Here is a 17,470-nt window from a genome sequence, read left to right as displayed (position 1 = left end):
GGTAAGGTCAGAGTTTGTTCTGCTTCTTAGGAACTGCAACTGCTGCCTCCACACCTACTGCAGCCTTCATCCTCTTCTCATCAATGCTGCCTTCCAAACTCAGCAACTCACCTGCAGAATACTCCACAATACACCCAGATAAAGTTGATCTAAATCATCTTCTGTGAAAGTTAGGTGTCTTGTCCTTTGAATATTACAAATGCTGAGTACTTCCTGCAGTATGATCAATGTTTGGGAAGTGAGTATAGCTACGTGGCTGTATTTGGAAGCTGCATGACAAATCAGTCAGTGCAGCTGTTTGAATTTTGAATCCGGCCAGCTGGGAAGTTTCCAACATATATGCAGCCTATGCCAGTAAGAAGTGGCTGGAAACACTGTGTGCCCTGCTCTGAGGGCCTTTGTTTTCTCATGCTGCATGCACTAAATTTTTTTCAGCCAGTATTAATTCCTGTGTCCAAATTAATAGTGGTATAGCAGATAAAAGTCTTCCTCATATGGATCCCTGCAAGATATCATTCCTACTTTTACCACTCTGGGACATTTCCTTTAATCTATTCTGATACCTGCCCCCATACTCCATAACCCTTGAACCTTGTCTTGAGTCTTTATGGTGTCAATTTTTCAAAGACTCTGTTGAGTCAAAATAAACCACATCAACAACCTTGCCTTTGTCTAGCTTTTTTTTTATCATTCTCATAAACCTTGAGAAATTGGTTAATCCAGTCTTCCTTTTAGAAATCCACACTCATTATGTTGAGTAATGTTTTCCATTATCGAATCTTTTAGTAATGAATCCAGTGTATATCCTATCACTGAAGTAAACTTTGTCTATTCCCTTTATTCATGCTGTCTCCCTCTTTGAAGATTGGAAGTCCAGTCTCCCTGCACAGTGTGCTTCACTATTGAATTCTTAGTTGCAGACAATAGTGTTATAAGCTATATTATAACTGCATGTTGTTGCAGTATTGTTTACCCAGTTACATGATCCAGCTATAACTCTACTGCATTTGCAATTTTTTCCTGTTTCATCTTATGATATTGTGCCTCAACAATCCCAATTGGTCAAATAGCCATTACGCATTCTGTAACAAACAAACAAAAATACTCACTGAATATGAATACTTGTTTTTAATATCATTATTATTATTATTATTCTGGATTGTTTGCAAGAATGTCCAAGAATGTCCAAGAGACTCCATTTCATTTCCAGAGACTCCAAGACATAAAGGTTGCTAAAAGAACATTGCTGAGTTTGCTATTGAAATATTGACCTCTTCACAGACAATCTGTCCTCATTTGTACCAACCCAAGTGGTTAATAAGCAGCTTAAGATGAACAGAGCCTCTGTATTACAGCCACCTACAATATCAGCTGGCTACTGCAAGTGTTTGCCTCAGTGATTTCTTTGTGAATTGCACAAATCTGCCTCAAGGAAGATATTATATGTTTTGTCTGAAAATTGATAGGAAAATATAACCCATCAAATAACAAACACATTCAGATTTTTGTTATCCTCAGATTTGGAGAAATTTGAAGTCAAGATGCTCATGGGGAATGTCTCTTTAAATGCAAGATCTAACTGCAGTGCTTAGTCTGTCACTAACACAGCTTGGAATGTAAAACACACTGAAATGCATATCCCACTATCCCTCTTGAATAAATATTGAGCAGAGGTTCTGCCTGGACTGGGTGAAAATGTCACCACTGTATTGCGTATCTCATTTTGAATTTATATTGTAGCCTCAGTCTCACAGCAGCAGCTGCAGTGTCGAATGCAGGATTTTGTTTACACTCTGAGCGTTCACCTTAGGACATGGTCCTGTGCATGCCAGCTTAGACATTTTCAATCATCCTCTCCCAACGATTCAATAAATCCTAATAATTGTGGTGTTGCACTAAACATTTGAATTCATTATATGTTTATTTAAAAATTCTCCTGAGATACATAATGCAGTTCTGGTCAGTTATCAGACCAAAGGAATGTCTAATCTTATTCTAGAATATTGAACATCATTTGCATTGAATCAGGACTGGCTCCTGTCCAGCTTTATGAAAGCAGTTTAGTATCTGTGTGAGTAGGAAACAATCATAGTGTGTACCTAGTTATAAACATTAGCACTGTGTGTTTTAAACTGTTAATGCTACGCATCTAAATATTCTATTCATCTTCCGCTTTTTCTTAGGCAGTCACTGAAGAAAGGGAGTGATTGGCTTCCACTCCAGCGGGGTTCTGAGACAGCTGATAAGGCCAAGGCATGATCTGCTGACACTACCACATATGGGGCAACTGATACTTGAAGGGTTGGTAGATGGGTTTTGTGTGCACCTTCTGATGATACCTGCATATTCCTGATTAAAGTTTTGATGTATTCAATGCTTTCCAAAGTCACTGTCTTTGATCCCAGCCACAAACTTCAATCCTTAGTCATTGATTCCAGCTGTCTCCCTGGTAACTGTCTGAGGTTGTCCAAGGCTGAACCAAATGATTCACAACCTCAGTGTTATAACTGAGATGATCTTCTGATCACAGATCTGTAGCATCAACAAGACCAACTGCTTCAATCTCTGAGATATCATCCACATCTGTTCAAATGATTCTGAAACTTCTGATCTTCTGTTAATTCCAAACTTGACTATTCAAGGACCTTAGAACTAACCCATCACTTTTTGCCATGCATAAACTTTAGTTTGTCTAAAATACTGCCCACACCTCTGACATCACCCTTGTGCTGATTGACCTACATTGACTCTCCAACAATGCCTCAATTTTGTACTACCCATCCTAATTGTTAAATCTCTCTGAGATCTCATACACCTATAATCTCCTCCAGACCTATCTGATATCTGAGATCTCAGTGCTTCTCTAGTTCTGGCCTGTTGCACATCTTTGACTGTAATTGATCCACTATTGGCAACTGTGCATTCAGCTGCCAAGGCCAAAAGATCTGAAAGTCTTTCCTTATACAGGTACTCTGTACCTCTCCATCTCTCTCTCTCTCCTTTCAATAAATTTCCTAAAATTAACCCTCTTTTTCAGGCTATTGGTCGCCTGCCCTGACATCTCTTTATGTGACTCAATGTCAAAATCTGTTTCCTAATGCTCCATGAAGCATTTTGGGATTTTGTACTCTACTCAAGGTGTTATATAAAAGCAAGTAATTGTTGCATACCTAGCTATAAACTATTAACAACGTGTACCTAGTGATAAATAATTAGAGTTGTATATGTGCTGAAAAGAGATTTGATTATGGTTTTCAAAATCATGAGGAGTCTAGATACAGTAGATAAGGACAAACTATTCCCATTGGTAGAAAGATCAAGAACTTGATGGCACTGATCTCAGTTGATTGGTAAAACAGCTAGATGTGACATGAAGAAAAACATTTTACTCAACATGCAGTTCCAACCTGGAATGAACTGTGACACTGGCAGAGACAACCATGATTTTAAAAATGGAATTGTATAAATTCTGAAGAGAAAAAAAAGGAGAGCTGTGGAGAAATGGCAGGGGAACAGAACTATCTGAGTAACAATTATTAGAGAGGCAGCATCAGCATAATGAGTCAAATGTCCTTTCCTTAGGTGTATGAAGTTCAAATAATTTTTGAACATTTCTATAACTCCCATCAAAAAGATCACCTACATCTCTGTAAAAGTGAGCTTATAATAGTTTTTGAGTACTTAAGAATATTTTGTCTTCTATTCTTTCCAACAAAATGAATAACCACACATTTTCTCACATTATTCTCTGTATGCCACTTCCTCATCCATTAAGTTAACTCATGTTATATCACTTTGAAATCTCTTTGTGTCCTTCAATTTCACATCTAGCTTTATAACACCAGCAAATGTATTATTCCTGGTTCATTAATTTGACAGTTTACTCATGCCAATCCACTTCCCAAAAGTCACCATCCATTCCTATTCTGTTTTCGGTCCTTCAACCCAGCATCTATCCCTGTTAATTTATTACCATCAACTCTATTACCCCTATCTTATGCAACAATCCCATATATGGCAACGTATTGACTGCCTTTTGAAAATCCAAAAATATAATATCTAATAGTTTGCTTTTCCAATCTGGCTGATTACAACCACAAAAGACTTTGGTAGATTCATCAATGTTTTGCTTTCATAAAATCATGTTAACACTGCCTGATGATATTATGAGTTTCTAAATGTCCCACTAAAACCTCCTTATCTATTCTATCAAGAGCCCTCTCAACTGAAATCAGACTAAACTTTGCATTGCTGATGGCTCTTTAAATCACTCTGCCAATGATTAAACATACATTTGTAAGGGAGATTTTGTATCACAGTAAGTAGCATTCCTGTCTCTGTGACAAAGCCTCTGAGCTTTTGTCCCACTTCAGAAGATATATTTATAACACAGTCAAACAGGTTGAGTATCAACTTGTAAAACTCCAACATATGCCAATGCTATGTACTAAGATCAGGAAAGATTCATGATCAGCCATGTGGTGCAAATAAATTGGAGCCTCTACCATCACTATCCCTGTCCCCAGGCTACATTGTAAAAGTGCATATAGCCAAAAAACTAAGATTCCTTAGGTGCCACAGAGTCATACAATATGGAAACAAACTCTTCAATCCACCTCATCCATGTCAACCAACTATTCTAAATTAATACAGTCCTATTTGCCAGCATTTGCCCTTCTAAACCCTTTCTATTCATATACCCATCCAGATGCCTTTTAAATGCTGTAATTGTACCAACTTCCACCACTTCCTCTGGCTATTCATTCTGTACATGTGAAAAAGTTATCCCTTAAGTCCCTTTTAATTTTTTCCCCTCTCACCTTAAACTTATGCCCTCTCGGTTTGGACTCACCTACCCTGGAGAATGACCTTGACTAATCACCCTATATATGCCCCTCATAATTTTACAAACTTCTGTGAAGTCACCCCTAAGCCTCCGATGTTCCAGGGAAAATAGCTCCAGCCTATTCAGCCAATTGGCTGGGCAGCTGCTATGGATCAGATTTGCATTGTTCCAGGATTGTTACAGCACACAGACACCATCCATTCCATCTGCTCTGATTCTTCATGGGTGCAATTCACTTAGCGTCATTCCTTCATTTTGTCCTCTGAGTCCTGCACATTCTTTTAGTTCCCTCCTGAATGCCTCAATTTTAACCTGTCTTGACTACGCTATCAGGCAATACTTTCCAAATCCTTCCCACTCACTGCATGAAATGGTTTCTCATGTTGTTGCTGTGTTTGTTGACAATTACCTTGAATATGTGCATATCATGTTGATCTTTCCACAATTAGTAACTGTGTTTCCTACCTACTCTGACCTGAATAGAATCTTCTTGCCTCAAACAAATTTTCTCTCAAGCATCTGTTGTATGAAGAAAACAGACCAATCTATGGAACTGAAGTTCCTCTAGAACCACTCCTGTAATTCTTTTTTTCCTGAACATCTTTCCTCATGTGTGAAACCCAAAACCATAATATTTTAGTTGAGGCTAAATAGGTGTTTTATGCAAGTTCAACATGATCTCATTGCTCTTGTAATCTAATTCCCTTTTGAAATACATTATTGAACCTGCTTTCTTTATCTTTCCCTATCACCTTAACTCACTGGAAAAGAAGACATTCCCCTCAACTTGTCTCAGTCTTTTCTCAGTTACTTTAAATCTGTCTTCACTTTCTGGAAACTGGAAACAGCTTTACCCATCAAAATTCTTAACGATTCTGAACAGCTCTACTAAATCTTCACATAACCTGCCTTGTTCAGAGGAGAACTACTCAGCTTCTCCAGTCTCTTAATGCAACTTATATCTCTTGTACTATTCTAGCAAATAAACTTAAGTGATACAGCCTCGATGTTAAAATACTGATCAGCTATAGTCTAATTAAATGGAGGATTAGTCTTTGAATGCACTGACTGATATCCCCATTGTTTAGTCATTATTTCATTGTTGTTTGAGGAATCTTGCTGTGTGCAAATTATTGGCAGTGTTTCCCACATCAAGGCAGTGACTGCACTTTAAAAAGTAATTCATTGATCGGAAAGCTCTTTCAGATGCCTCGGGGAATTACTCTATACAAATGTAAGTCTCCCATGCACCAAACAAGTATTTTATGATAATGTCACTCCATCTCACTACTAAAACTTCTAATTACACCCGGTTGGCTTGTCCAAGAATCAGTAAAGTTTGATATAGCATACAGTTCCTCTCAGCTGGACACATTGAGCGCCTCTCGGTATGTTTCACCATGATGCTGATCTATTGCTTTGAATGTTAATGACGTAATGCTGGAGAAAAACACGGTGGTGCCGAATCTTTCAGCACCTCAAGCCTGTGGACAGCTCCTTCCTTTCAGCGCCTCACTCCCTCCAGCCTACGGAGAGCTTTCAGACCAGTTTTACTCCTACCAGTGCATGGACAGCTCCTCCCTCCAAAGTGCAACTGACCGACCATGGATTTTCAGCGGGGTTCGGCATTTTCGCTGCAGAACATGGTATATTTCAGCATTTGAAGTTTAAGAAAAAAGACGAGGGGTTTAGAAAAACTGGCTGTTTTTTTTCTGGGAGTTATTGGTCTGTTCGTATCTTTGGTTGCAAATCAATTGTTAACCGGGACTCCAGGCAGCTAAGCCACCTGCACACGGTATATACAGAGGATGTGTGGGATACATACAACAGTGGGCTCTTCGGTTCGAAAGGTAACAGACCCTTCATACTCTCTTGGTCTATTTTGCGGCGACTTTAAGGAAAAGAACAATCGCTTCAAAATGTGTTTTAAGAAAAGCACATCAGCTGGTTCCAAGCCAGAGTAACGTATTAGAATTAGATTTGCATTTCTTTAGAGGGAGGGTGGAAATCAATTTCTTTTCAATCGATAGAATCGCGGACGAGGAAAATGGAAGCTGCCCCTGAATACTCGCTTTTTCTCGTCCGGATCTTGGAAGAGCTGGATACGAATCACAGCACGGTTTCCTATCAGGATCTGTGTAAATTGCTTTGTGCTCGGTTTGATTTAACTCATTTGGCAAAGCTGAGGAGTCTTTTGTTTTACACTGCCTGCTTGGACCCGAATTTCCCAGCTACTCTTTTCAAAGAGAAATTACGGTGTAATGTGGACAGCCCCCAGTCCAAAAAGATCATGATAGCCGCCGATATCGTCACCATGTTTAATCTAATTCAGATGAACGGGGGGGTCGCGAAGGAGAAACTGCCTCACAGGCACCAACACAAGGTGAGAAAAAACCAGTCTTTTGATTGCTGTCGATCAGATACAGAAATCTGTCGGGTTCGATCTCCTGTATCCAGCCATGACTCAATGGACAGAGATGGTTGCAGTGAACCCTCGGCAGCAGGAGACTCGAATCTATGTCCTACAGCTGACTGTAAGGACTGCCAACGTCTCATTTGCACTTCAGAGCCCAATTTTTTCCTCGGGGTCAGAAATGAAGGGATAGAGGAGAATAAAGACAGGGCGGCCTCACTTGACCGACACCAAGCATCGCCAACTTTTAACAGTATAGATCCTCAGGCATGTGTTATGCAGACCACATACTTCCCCATGGACCCCAGCCAGGATTCAAACTCAGATCAAGATTCCCCGAGCAGAAAAGCGGACAGGAATGGGACATTTGATTCCAGCGACGAAGCATTCACCATCTCTCCCCGTGTACATGGCAGACCTGTGTTCAATGGAGAGCTGCAGGACATGCTTCCTTGCATTGCCAAGTTCGTGCCAATGGACAAAGAGTCTGAGGATGAGGACAATGGCTCCCACCTTCGAAAAAGCGGGTCACGTTTCTCCACTTTTTTCAGTAACAGTTTTGAGATGCCTTACAACAATCCCTACTGTGACTCGATGCCATTCACAAGTCAAGAGAAACGATACGTCAAACACGAAAGTTTAGATGACCTACAAGGAAGCACCTACTTTGGTCCCAGTACAATATCACAAGAGTCCCGGAAGCTCTCCTCTAAACCAAACAAGCCGGCGTCCTGGCTCCTAAAGAGCTGGAGTTTGAACAATGACACAGCTCAGGACAGTGAGCAGTATTTTGCTGGTGAGAAACCCAGCCCTCACCGTTATCAGGGCAATGTCAAGGAGGAGCTGCTGGCCGAGGCTCGCCAGAGACAGGCAGCGGCAGCGGCGGATGCGATCAGCACCATGGACAGGGCACAGGCTTACTTCAAGCAGGCGGCTGCAGGAGGCGACGAGTCGCTGGGCGCAGCAGGCAAACCATTCAGCTCAAAACTGGTGGCGTCCGGCCATTGTAACCCAAGGAAAGTGAAAGATAAAAGTGTGAACTGCACGTCGCAGGCGCAGAGCTTCGAGAAGACAACAAGCGTGGGCACCCAGACCGAACAGGCTGTCCGGGGCAAGGGGAAGGATGGTAATCATAGGCATCAGCCCAAGTATGGAGACAAAGTGCCCCTGAAACATTCAGACGAGGATTCCGAGGGTCTCAGTGACGATATCAGTGATATATTTAGGTTCCTGGACGATATGAGTTTGAATGATTCCACTGGACTCTTGCAGTCCTGTTACAACAGCAGCGGTTCCCTGCCCCATCTGCCCAAATCAGATAGTGGCAGCCTGGAGCGGACCCCGGTGAATGCCAATGCCCCCCAGAAGGATCAGGGCAAAGGGCTTCTCTCCAACCAGCCCGGAGACGAGGAACTCAAGATGAGTGTCTGCAAACTGGTGCTGAGGATCGGCGAGATCGAGAAGAAATTGGAAAGTCTGTCCGGGGTTCGGGACGAGATCTCCCAGGTCCTGTCCAAACTCAATAAACTGGACCAGAAGATCCAGGAGCCGGCAGGAGAGAGGTTGTCCCCTGCCAGCAACCAGGAGAGTCTCCGAGTCAAAGCCCTGAGAAAAAATTTGTTCGTCAGAAGATCTTCCAAGTCGTTAACGGAGGAGAACAGCGCCACCGAGTCCAAGATTGCCAGTATTTCCAACTCTCCCCGGGACTGGAGGGTCATGGGCAACAACAGTGAACCTGGCATCACCCTGGAGGAGGGCAAGCAGCAGGTGGTAACCAACAGCAAAGATTGGCAGCGCAAGACCAGAGAGGTATTTGCAATACTTTCTGACAAATTGGCATCTGTTTCTCACCTTGTTTCTGGGAGAATCGTTTCAGCTGAACCTGGTTATTTTGTCAACTGATAGCAAACCAATCACCTTAGCAGGAAAGAGAGCGAGTTTTAGAGAATTGGGGATGTTTGACTCTGATCCTGCAATCTAAAGTGAGTGATACTGCCTGCTAACTGAGCAGCAGCAAAGTCAGATGGTTCAAAAACAATTAATGACTGTTCACTTGGAAATTTGAAAATTATGGGCAATATTCACAAAAAAATTGGGAGAAATGTGTGACAAGAGGTAAAGGTGACACGTACAGAAAACACTTGGCAAATGCAAAACAACAATCCCTATATTACAGTAAATGATAGGTGTGAGTGCAGCTGAAGCCAGAGTCCGGTATAGAGCATTGAATGGCACACTGCACTTCCCACAATCCCGTTACTCATGATATTGTCGACGATAAGATTATAGTGAGCCTCAATGAGCAGTGCCATGGGCAGTCTGTTTACCACTAAACCAGTAATCCAAAGATCCAGGTAATGTTCAAATCCCACCATGGCAGATGGTAGAATTTGAATTCGATAAGAAGAAAATAAATGCCAAATGTTAGTGAAATCCCATCTGTTTCACTAATGCCCTTTAGGGAAGGAAACTGCCCTCCTTAATCTGGCCTACATATGACTTCAGATCCATTGCAATGTGAGTGAAGTTTGCAGATGACAGCAAAATTGGAGATGTAGTGGACAGCGAAGAAGGTTACCTCAGATTACAATGGGATCTTGGTCAGATGGGTCAATGGGCTGAGGAAAGGCAAATGGAGTTGAATTTAGATAAGTGTGAGGTACTGCATTTTGGAAAGGCAAATCAGGGATGGACATATACACTTAATAATAAGATGGTGGGAAGTGTTGCTGAACAAAGAGATCTTGGAGTGCAGATTCATAGTCCCTTAAAAGTGGAGTTGCAGGTAGATAGGATAGTGAAGAAGGCATTTGGTATGCTTTCCTTTATTAGTCAGCACATTGAGTACAGGAGTTGAGAGGTCATGTTACAGCTGTACAGGACATTGGTTAGGCCATTATTGGAATACTGCATGCAATTCTGATCTCCCTTCCATAGGAAGGATGTTGCAAAACCTGAAAGGGTCTAGAAAATATTTATAAGGATGTTGCCAGGATTAGAGGGTTTGACCTATAAGGAGAGGCTGAATAGACTGGGGTAATTTTCCCTGGAGTGTTGGAGGTGAACTTATAGGGGTTTATAAAATCATGGAGGGCATGAATATGGTAAACAGACAAGGCATTTTCCCCAGGATGGGGGAATCCAAAACTAGAGGGCGTATGTCTAAGGTGAGATAGGAAAGATTTAAAAGGGACCTAAGGGACAACTTTTTCATGCAGTGGTGGTGCATGTATGGAATGAACTGCCAGAGGAAGTGGTGGATGCTGGTACAATTATAACATTTGAAAGTCATCGGGATGGCTTTATGAATAGAAAGGGTTTAGAGGGATATGGGCCAAATTCTGACAAATGGGACTAGATTTATTTGGGATATCTAGTCGACATGGATCAGTTGAACCGACAGGTCTGTTTCCATGCTGTATGACTCATAACTGCCTTCTGGGCAATTAGGGATAGAGCAGCTGGCCCAGGCAGCAATGTCCATATTTCATGAATGAAAATAAAAAGCTATACAAGATTTTGTAACAGTGGCATGGCAGAAATTGACATCAAAGGCAAGCAATGACTTGCTGATGGGTGCTAAATATGTGTTGAATAAATCAGAAATTAAAATTCCACCTGACTCAAGAGGGAAACATAAGAACATAAGAATTAGAAGCAGGAGTAAGCAATTCAGCCCCTCAAGCTTGCTCTGCCATTTGATATGATCATGGCCAATTTCACCTTGGCCATAGTTCCACTTTTCTGCCAACTCTCCATAATCTTTCAATTCACTACTAATTTAATAATCTGCCTATATCATTAAGTTTACTCAATGTCCCAGCTTCTATCCAGCTCAGGAGGTAATGAATTCCACAGATTCATGGCACTTTGAGAAAGTTGATTTCTCCTCATCTCTCTTTCAAATCCAATTATCCTAAAACTATGACATTTCATTCTAGGTTGCCCCAAATAAGGAAGCATTCTGTCTACATCTACTTTGTCAATCCTCTTAAGCGTTTTATATACCTCCACTGGACCCCACTTTAGTCTTCTAAACTCCAGAGAGTAAAGGGCTAAACTGCTCAATCATTCTCCATAAGAAAAAAATCTTCATTGAACTTGTCTCCTCCCCGCAATCAATTCTAACTCATAATTTATACACATGCATTTAGTTCACTTAGATCGCTTTACACAAATATTAATGCTTATAGCATAAATACAATCAAAATATCCTTCCTTTAAATGGAATTGTGCAGGTAATGTTTGAACCATCTACCTGTGATTTATTAAGTTAAAAGATGATTGAAACATTGTTTCCATTGTGGGTGAAATGTTTTATAGTACACATAGTGCTAATGGCACGATCATATCATTCTTACTATTGTCAACTGAGAAATTTCCAGCTGTGCATCAAACTCTTACAAAACATTTATGTTCAGGTTGAAAAAGTTGACTTTTAACAACTGCAATTACTCTGGAGTCAATGTGAAACTGAATCAACATTAGTCTCTACAAGATTTACCAACGTGCAATACAAAATACAGGCTATAGATTCCTGCTGAGGGCTCCTTGCAGTGATGTGAAAGGTGTATTATAATGGAATCTGGGGGATATTTGGAAGCTCGAACCAGGCTGAGAAAAGAAGAGATAAATGATGAAACATGATTTCTAGATGGGCATCGTTTTATCTTTTACATGAATTAACACTTGGACATGAAGTGTTGCAGTTTCAAATCATTCTTTTTTTGCTAGTTGTTGTTACATATATAAATCAATGTTAGATCTCAAAATATAATCCTTCTAGTTGGTCTGTAAAGAAACTAGTCACTGTAGTCTCAACATGCCCTTATTTTCAGTCATGAAAAATACCAGTATAATTTTAAAACAGTAATCAATGATATATGAACAATGTCTCATGAAAGGGAGATCTTCAGAAAGATATTCCTCTATGAACTGAAGATTAGGCTCTCTGGACACCAGATATAGAAACAAAATTATCATCAATACATTGTTCAGAACAAATAATACATTACATCTAGATATTTTGTGGGACATAGATATCACTCAACCGTTTTGTTCAATTCCCTAGCCGAAGAGAATATGTAGCAACTCAACAAGGCAAGGAGGCATGGCCTGAATCCAACCCAACTAGAATGAGGACTGAACCCATGTTGTTAGCACCGATCTCATCTTGTTCAGCCACCTGAGTTAACTGGCCCCCTAAAGAATCCTTGCTGCGGTGGTGACACTTTTACCTGCTGTAGTTCGAAGCTACAGATAGTGATGGTGGAAGCTCCAATTTATTTATATTATATGGCTGACCACGAATCTCTCCTCCTCTTATTACCTGCTATTAGTATGTATATAAGGGATTTATAAATCGATACTCAATTTGTTTGTCCATATTTCAAATGCACCTTCCTTGACCATCAGGTTTTGGGATTAGCTTCTGCCTCAGAGAAGCTGACCCTTGCATCACAGGACCTCTATTTATCATTGAATGATACATTTAAAATGGGAGAGCTAGAAGGGCAGCCTGGACAAAGCAGGCTAATGTGATGGATTGGTTGCTCGTTTCAAGAGCTAAAGAAGCATAATGGGTCAAATGGTCAAATGGTCTTCATCCATGCTGTATGATTGTATAACTGCATGATATTGGATATCGTAGTCCCAAAGTTGTCACCATTTCATTTTACATCTTTAGTAGTGTATGATATGCTCATGCATGACTTTTTGTGAACTCCACATTGTTCCATTGTCAACTCTGACATGGCCCTCCTTTCATGTAATGCATTCCCTGTCATTCAGTCTCATAGAATAAAGACGCACCACAAGAGGTTACTGTGCCACATAAAATCAAAAAGAGCCTGAATAAAGGTGATAGGTATAGGTGATAGGTATAGGTGATAGGTATAGGTGATAGGTATAGGTGATAGGTATAGTGAAATTAGGTCAAAATCCTGGAGCTCCCTCTCTTACAGCATTGTTGGTCCACCAAGAGCACATGGATTGCAGCAGTTCAAGAAACAGCTCACCACCACCTTTTCAATGGCATAGAGGGATGACAAGTAAATGCTGGCCCAGCCACTGACAATGATGTCCCATGAATGAATAAAAATAAAATCAGTGTAGCGTGATGGAATTCAGCATAGTGTGATGGCATATTTTACTATAATTAAAATATGGGATGGCTTGGCTGATCCTTACTAATTTGTACTTTCCTATTAGTTAAGAAAATACATCATATGCTAACAGTAATGATAGTAGGGGTCTTGAAGTTATATTGTATAAATTCACCCCATTAGTGAAAACTCATCTGGGTGTGTGATCTATTAGATTGGACAGCAACATGACTGCTACTAACTCTGTTTCCTTGTTGAGTAGATTCAAGAATACAGGAGGGTTGACGTTCTTAAAGTCCATAAATCAAAGTATTCCCAAAGGAGAATACTCAGTGTCAGCCTTGGTGGCCAGTAAACTGTATTTTGCGATTAATAGGCCACACAGCTCTATTCCCTCCTTTAAATATATTGCTGATGAAAATAAGTATATTTTAATACCACAGATAAATCATGGTAGTTCTGTCTTCTGTAGCACAAAAGGTTCAATTAGACCAAATCCATCTAGGTGACACTACTAGAGTTATAGATCCACTCACCATGAAACTTCAAAACAAAATATTGAGCATCAGCAATTTTTTTAACAGAACAGACAAATAGCTTATATATTGGATAACAACAAATGGTGTCAGATTCAGTCTGCTTCTTTATTGAGGCTCTTTAAATTGCTGGTATCACATCTTAACTCTCAAGTCATGTATCATGTTTACAAGGCCACATCTATTGCTGATGCATAGTTTGGAACTGAGGAGCTGTTGGAACCTCTCCTTGAGCTACTGTAGTCTACGTATTGATGGGACTCACACAATGGAGTTAAATAATGAATACCTGGCTATTGATTCAGCAGCAATAACCTAACATTGATACATGATCCAAGCCAAGATGTTGTGAGACTTAGAAGAAAACCCAGAAGTGGTGGTGTTTCCAGAACATTTCTGCACAAATTTATCTTGCTATCGAAAGGTTAAATGAGAAGGGAAGAGGCTGTTAGAGGAATCCAGATGAGATATCACAATGGTTCTTGTAGATCATGCAGACTGCAGACACAGTAATGAACAAAGAGCACCAGTCAAGAAAATGGATCTGTTCTTTATAACACTGAGATTCTTAAATGTTGCTGTTGCTGCAACCACTCAGGGAAATAATTAGTGTTCTAAATTCCTAACTAATGCAATAGATAATGGCGAGTCTTTAAAATCCAACATCAACTCGAATGCAACAGTGCAACGTTTGGACACTTGAGGCATAGGATGTTCAAAGTCCAAGAATTCAAACTGTGCACCAAACCCAAGGCCTACAGAGCAACTGTGGTCCCCAGCCTCCTGTAGGCAACCAGAAACATGGTCCCATGTACAGCAGAACCTCAAATCCCTGGTGAGTTATCATCAACATTACCTTCACAAAATCTTACAAATCCACTGGTAGAATAAGCATACCAATGTGACTGTTCTCTCTCAAACCAATATCCCAAATATTGAGACACTGGTCATGCATGACCAGCTGTGATGGATGAGCCACATTGTCCACATGCCCAACACAAGACCATAAACAAGTGGCTTACTCTGAACTCTACAATGGTCAGTGAGCACTCAAAGTGGCCTCCCTAAACAACTGCAACATTTCACTGATGCATGGGAATCACTTGTCCTAGAATTCACAAACTGAAACAAAAGCATTTGTGAAGGTGCCAACTATTTCGAGTGTCACCAAGTGAAGCACATGGAGGCCAAGTGTGAGCAGCAGTAAGAGGGTACAGAATCCACAATACCCCATCCACCTATCTGCCTCCTGGCCTACCATCTGGCCTATCTGTCTGCCACTCCAGAAGTGTCCAAACGTACACCATTACTCCAACCCTGGGGTGGAAGCAATTCATCCTTGCCCTTGAGGGTCTGCCAAAAAAAAACTATTCAACTATTCCACACACCCCCATTATTTTCTGAACACGATAATTCCATCGACTCTTGAACTTCTGAGAAAAAACAATCCTCCTCTTCTCCATTTAAATGAGAACCTCCTTATTTAGAAATTGGGTCCCCTGGTTCTTGTCTCTTTCACAAAGGAGAGGTCTTTTCCAACATCCACACTATCAAATCTTTTAGGGACCTTACATGTTTTGGTAAGATCACCTCACATCCTTTTAAACTCTAATAATGTATACTCTAATAATAATAATATACTACTAATAATAAAATACCTTGCAAGAACTGTAACAAACAGGCAGAAAACTAGCCACCAGGATAGATGAACATCAAACTAGCCACAAAAAGACTGAGCCAATCTCACTAGTATCTTTACATACAAATAAAAAAGGACACCACTTTGATTGGGATAACACATCCATCCTAGGACAAGCCAAACAGAGAGATGCGCAAGAATTCCTAGAAGCATGACACTCCAACCAGAACTCAATCAACAAACACATCGACTTGGATACCATTTACCACCCCCTGAGAAAAAGAACAGGAAATGACATCACCACAGGAAATGCCATAATCACAGGAAATGACATCACCAACCCAAGGAAACCTAAACACATAAATAAAAAGTGGGTCATACCACTATTGCTTCACTGGAGGCTCACTGATGATGTTACCTAGTATGGTGCTGAAACATCTGAAAAAGAACCTTCCGGCTTAGCTAGCAAACTTACATCGAGAATAATGAACTTCTCATAATAGAAACCTCCCACCCACTCCGATTCCAGGTATCAGTCTAATGAAACTTCTCTGAACTGCATGTAATGTATTCACTTTCTTTTTCAAATAAGGAGACCAAAATTGTTCTTAGTACTCCAGGTGTGACCTCGCCAGAGCCAAATTCAACTATCGTAAAACATTCCTACGTTTATATTCCATTCCTCTTACAATAAACAATAACATTCCATTCATTTTCCTAATCACTTACTGTACCTATATACTAACTTTAAGATTCATGTCATGACATGACATTCAAGTCCCACTGTGCTCCAGGGACCTGCTGTCTCTCCATTTCAGTAAAGTGCTATTTTTCTATTCATTCTGCCAAAGGGGGCATGCTTGCATATGGAGCATTACTTGGTGTGAATAATTCAGCTCTGCTCCTGGTCAATGGTATCTTTCCAGTTACAGGTATTGGAGACTCAGGAAGGAAACATAGCCTGAGAGGAGTTATACTGAATAACGGTGGGATTTAAATTGTTATATTAAGAGGACCAGTTGTTTAAACTTGACTCATATTCCTTATGTTTAGAAGGTTGAGGGGTAACTTATTTTACATGATGGAGGAACTTGGAAGTATATTTGTCGAGAGACAAATTCAGGTAGGTGAATCCTGAACAGAGGCAAATGGTGAGAATTTGACCTGAATCATTTTTTTGTTTCAATAGTTATCCTGGAAATCAGGAATCCTCTTCATGAGCCTATGGATGAGTGGTTGAGTTTTCAAGATAAAGATAACTTAATCATTGTCACATAAAGGTATTGGGATAGGAAGAAACGATAAGCAAATGGAGTTGAGGAATAGAACATCTAAATTGACTGAAGAACTGCCTCAAGAGGTTGAATAATTTATTCTTAATCTTACGTTTTTATATTATTTTATATTTTGGTCTCCTTATTTGAAAAAGGGAAGGAATACATTACATGCAGTTCAGAGAAGTTTCATTAGACTGATACCTGGAATCAGATGGGTGGGAGGTTTCTATATTGAGGATCCAGAGAAGGCGCCTGGACTCTTTCAAAGTGGGAGGAAAGTAAATAATGCAAAGATTGCCTGCTGATTATCAGCCCAGATTATCCAGGTCCTGCTGCAGTTGCTTTGATTTTTGAAGAGGTTATGGTTTTCTTTTCAAATTACATTTTTCTCGATTTGTAGGCAACATTATCAGGGACATATGAAGTGTCCTAATCACTAATCACTCATTCATGTCATGCAGAAAGAACTAATTTGGGTGAGCACTATTAAAATGGGGATTTTTAGGAAGAGACAGAGGAGCAATTTGTACATTTTTAGTTTTGACTAAACAAAATAAATTTATTTTAATATTGGAGTAAAAATTGCACTGGTTCCTGAGCTTGTTCCCTTCCCACTATTGATAACAATGCAATCATTCCTTGCCCAGCTTCATAA

At 40.3% G+C, this 17,470-nt stretch overlaps 1 protein-coding gene across 1 annotated transcript in view; it reads left to right on the top strand.

Annotated features, from left to right (window-relative positions):
* The first annotated feature begins 6,361 nt into the window (after nt 1–6,361).
* Nucleotides 6,362–17,470, top strand: part of minar1 (membrane integral NOTCH2 associated receptor 1) — a 99,646-nt gene continuing 88,537 nt past the window's right edge. The window contains exon 1 of the mRNA XM_043677075.2: nt 6,362–9,068. Coding sequence (XP_043533010.2) covers nt 6,894–9,068 — 2,175 coding nt within the window. The 5' untranslated portion in view covers nt 6,362–6,893. The remainder of the gene's footprint in view (nt 9,069–17,470) is intronic.

This window comes from Chiloscyllium plagiosum, unplaced genomic scaffold, assembly GCF_037043375.1.
Source record: "Chiloscyllium plagiosum isolate Xiang-an unplaced genomic scaffold, Cpla_swu_hap1 HiC_scaffold_39, whole genome shotgun sequence".
NCBI lineage: Eukaryota > Metazoa > Chordata > Chondrichthyes > Orectolobiformes > Hemiscylliidae > Chiloscyllium > Chiloscyllium plagiosum.
The sequence above is the reverse complement of the archived record's forward strand: the minus strand, read 5'-3'. Positions and strand labels throughout refer to the sequence as shown.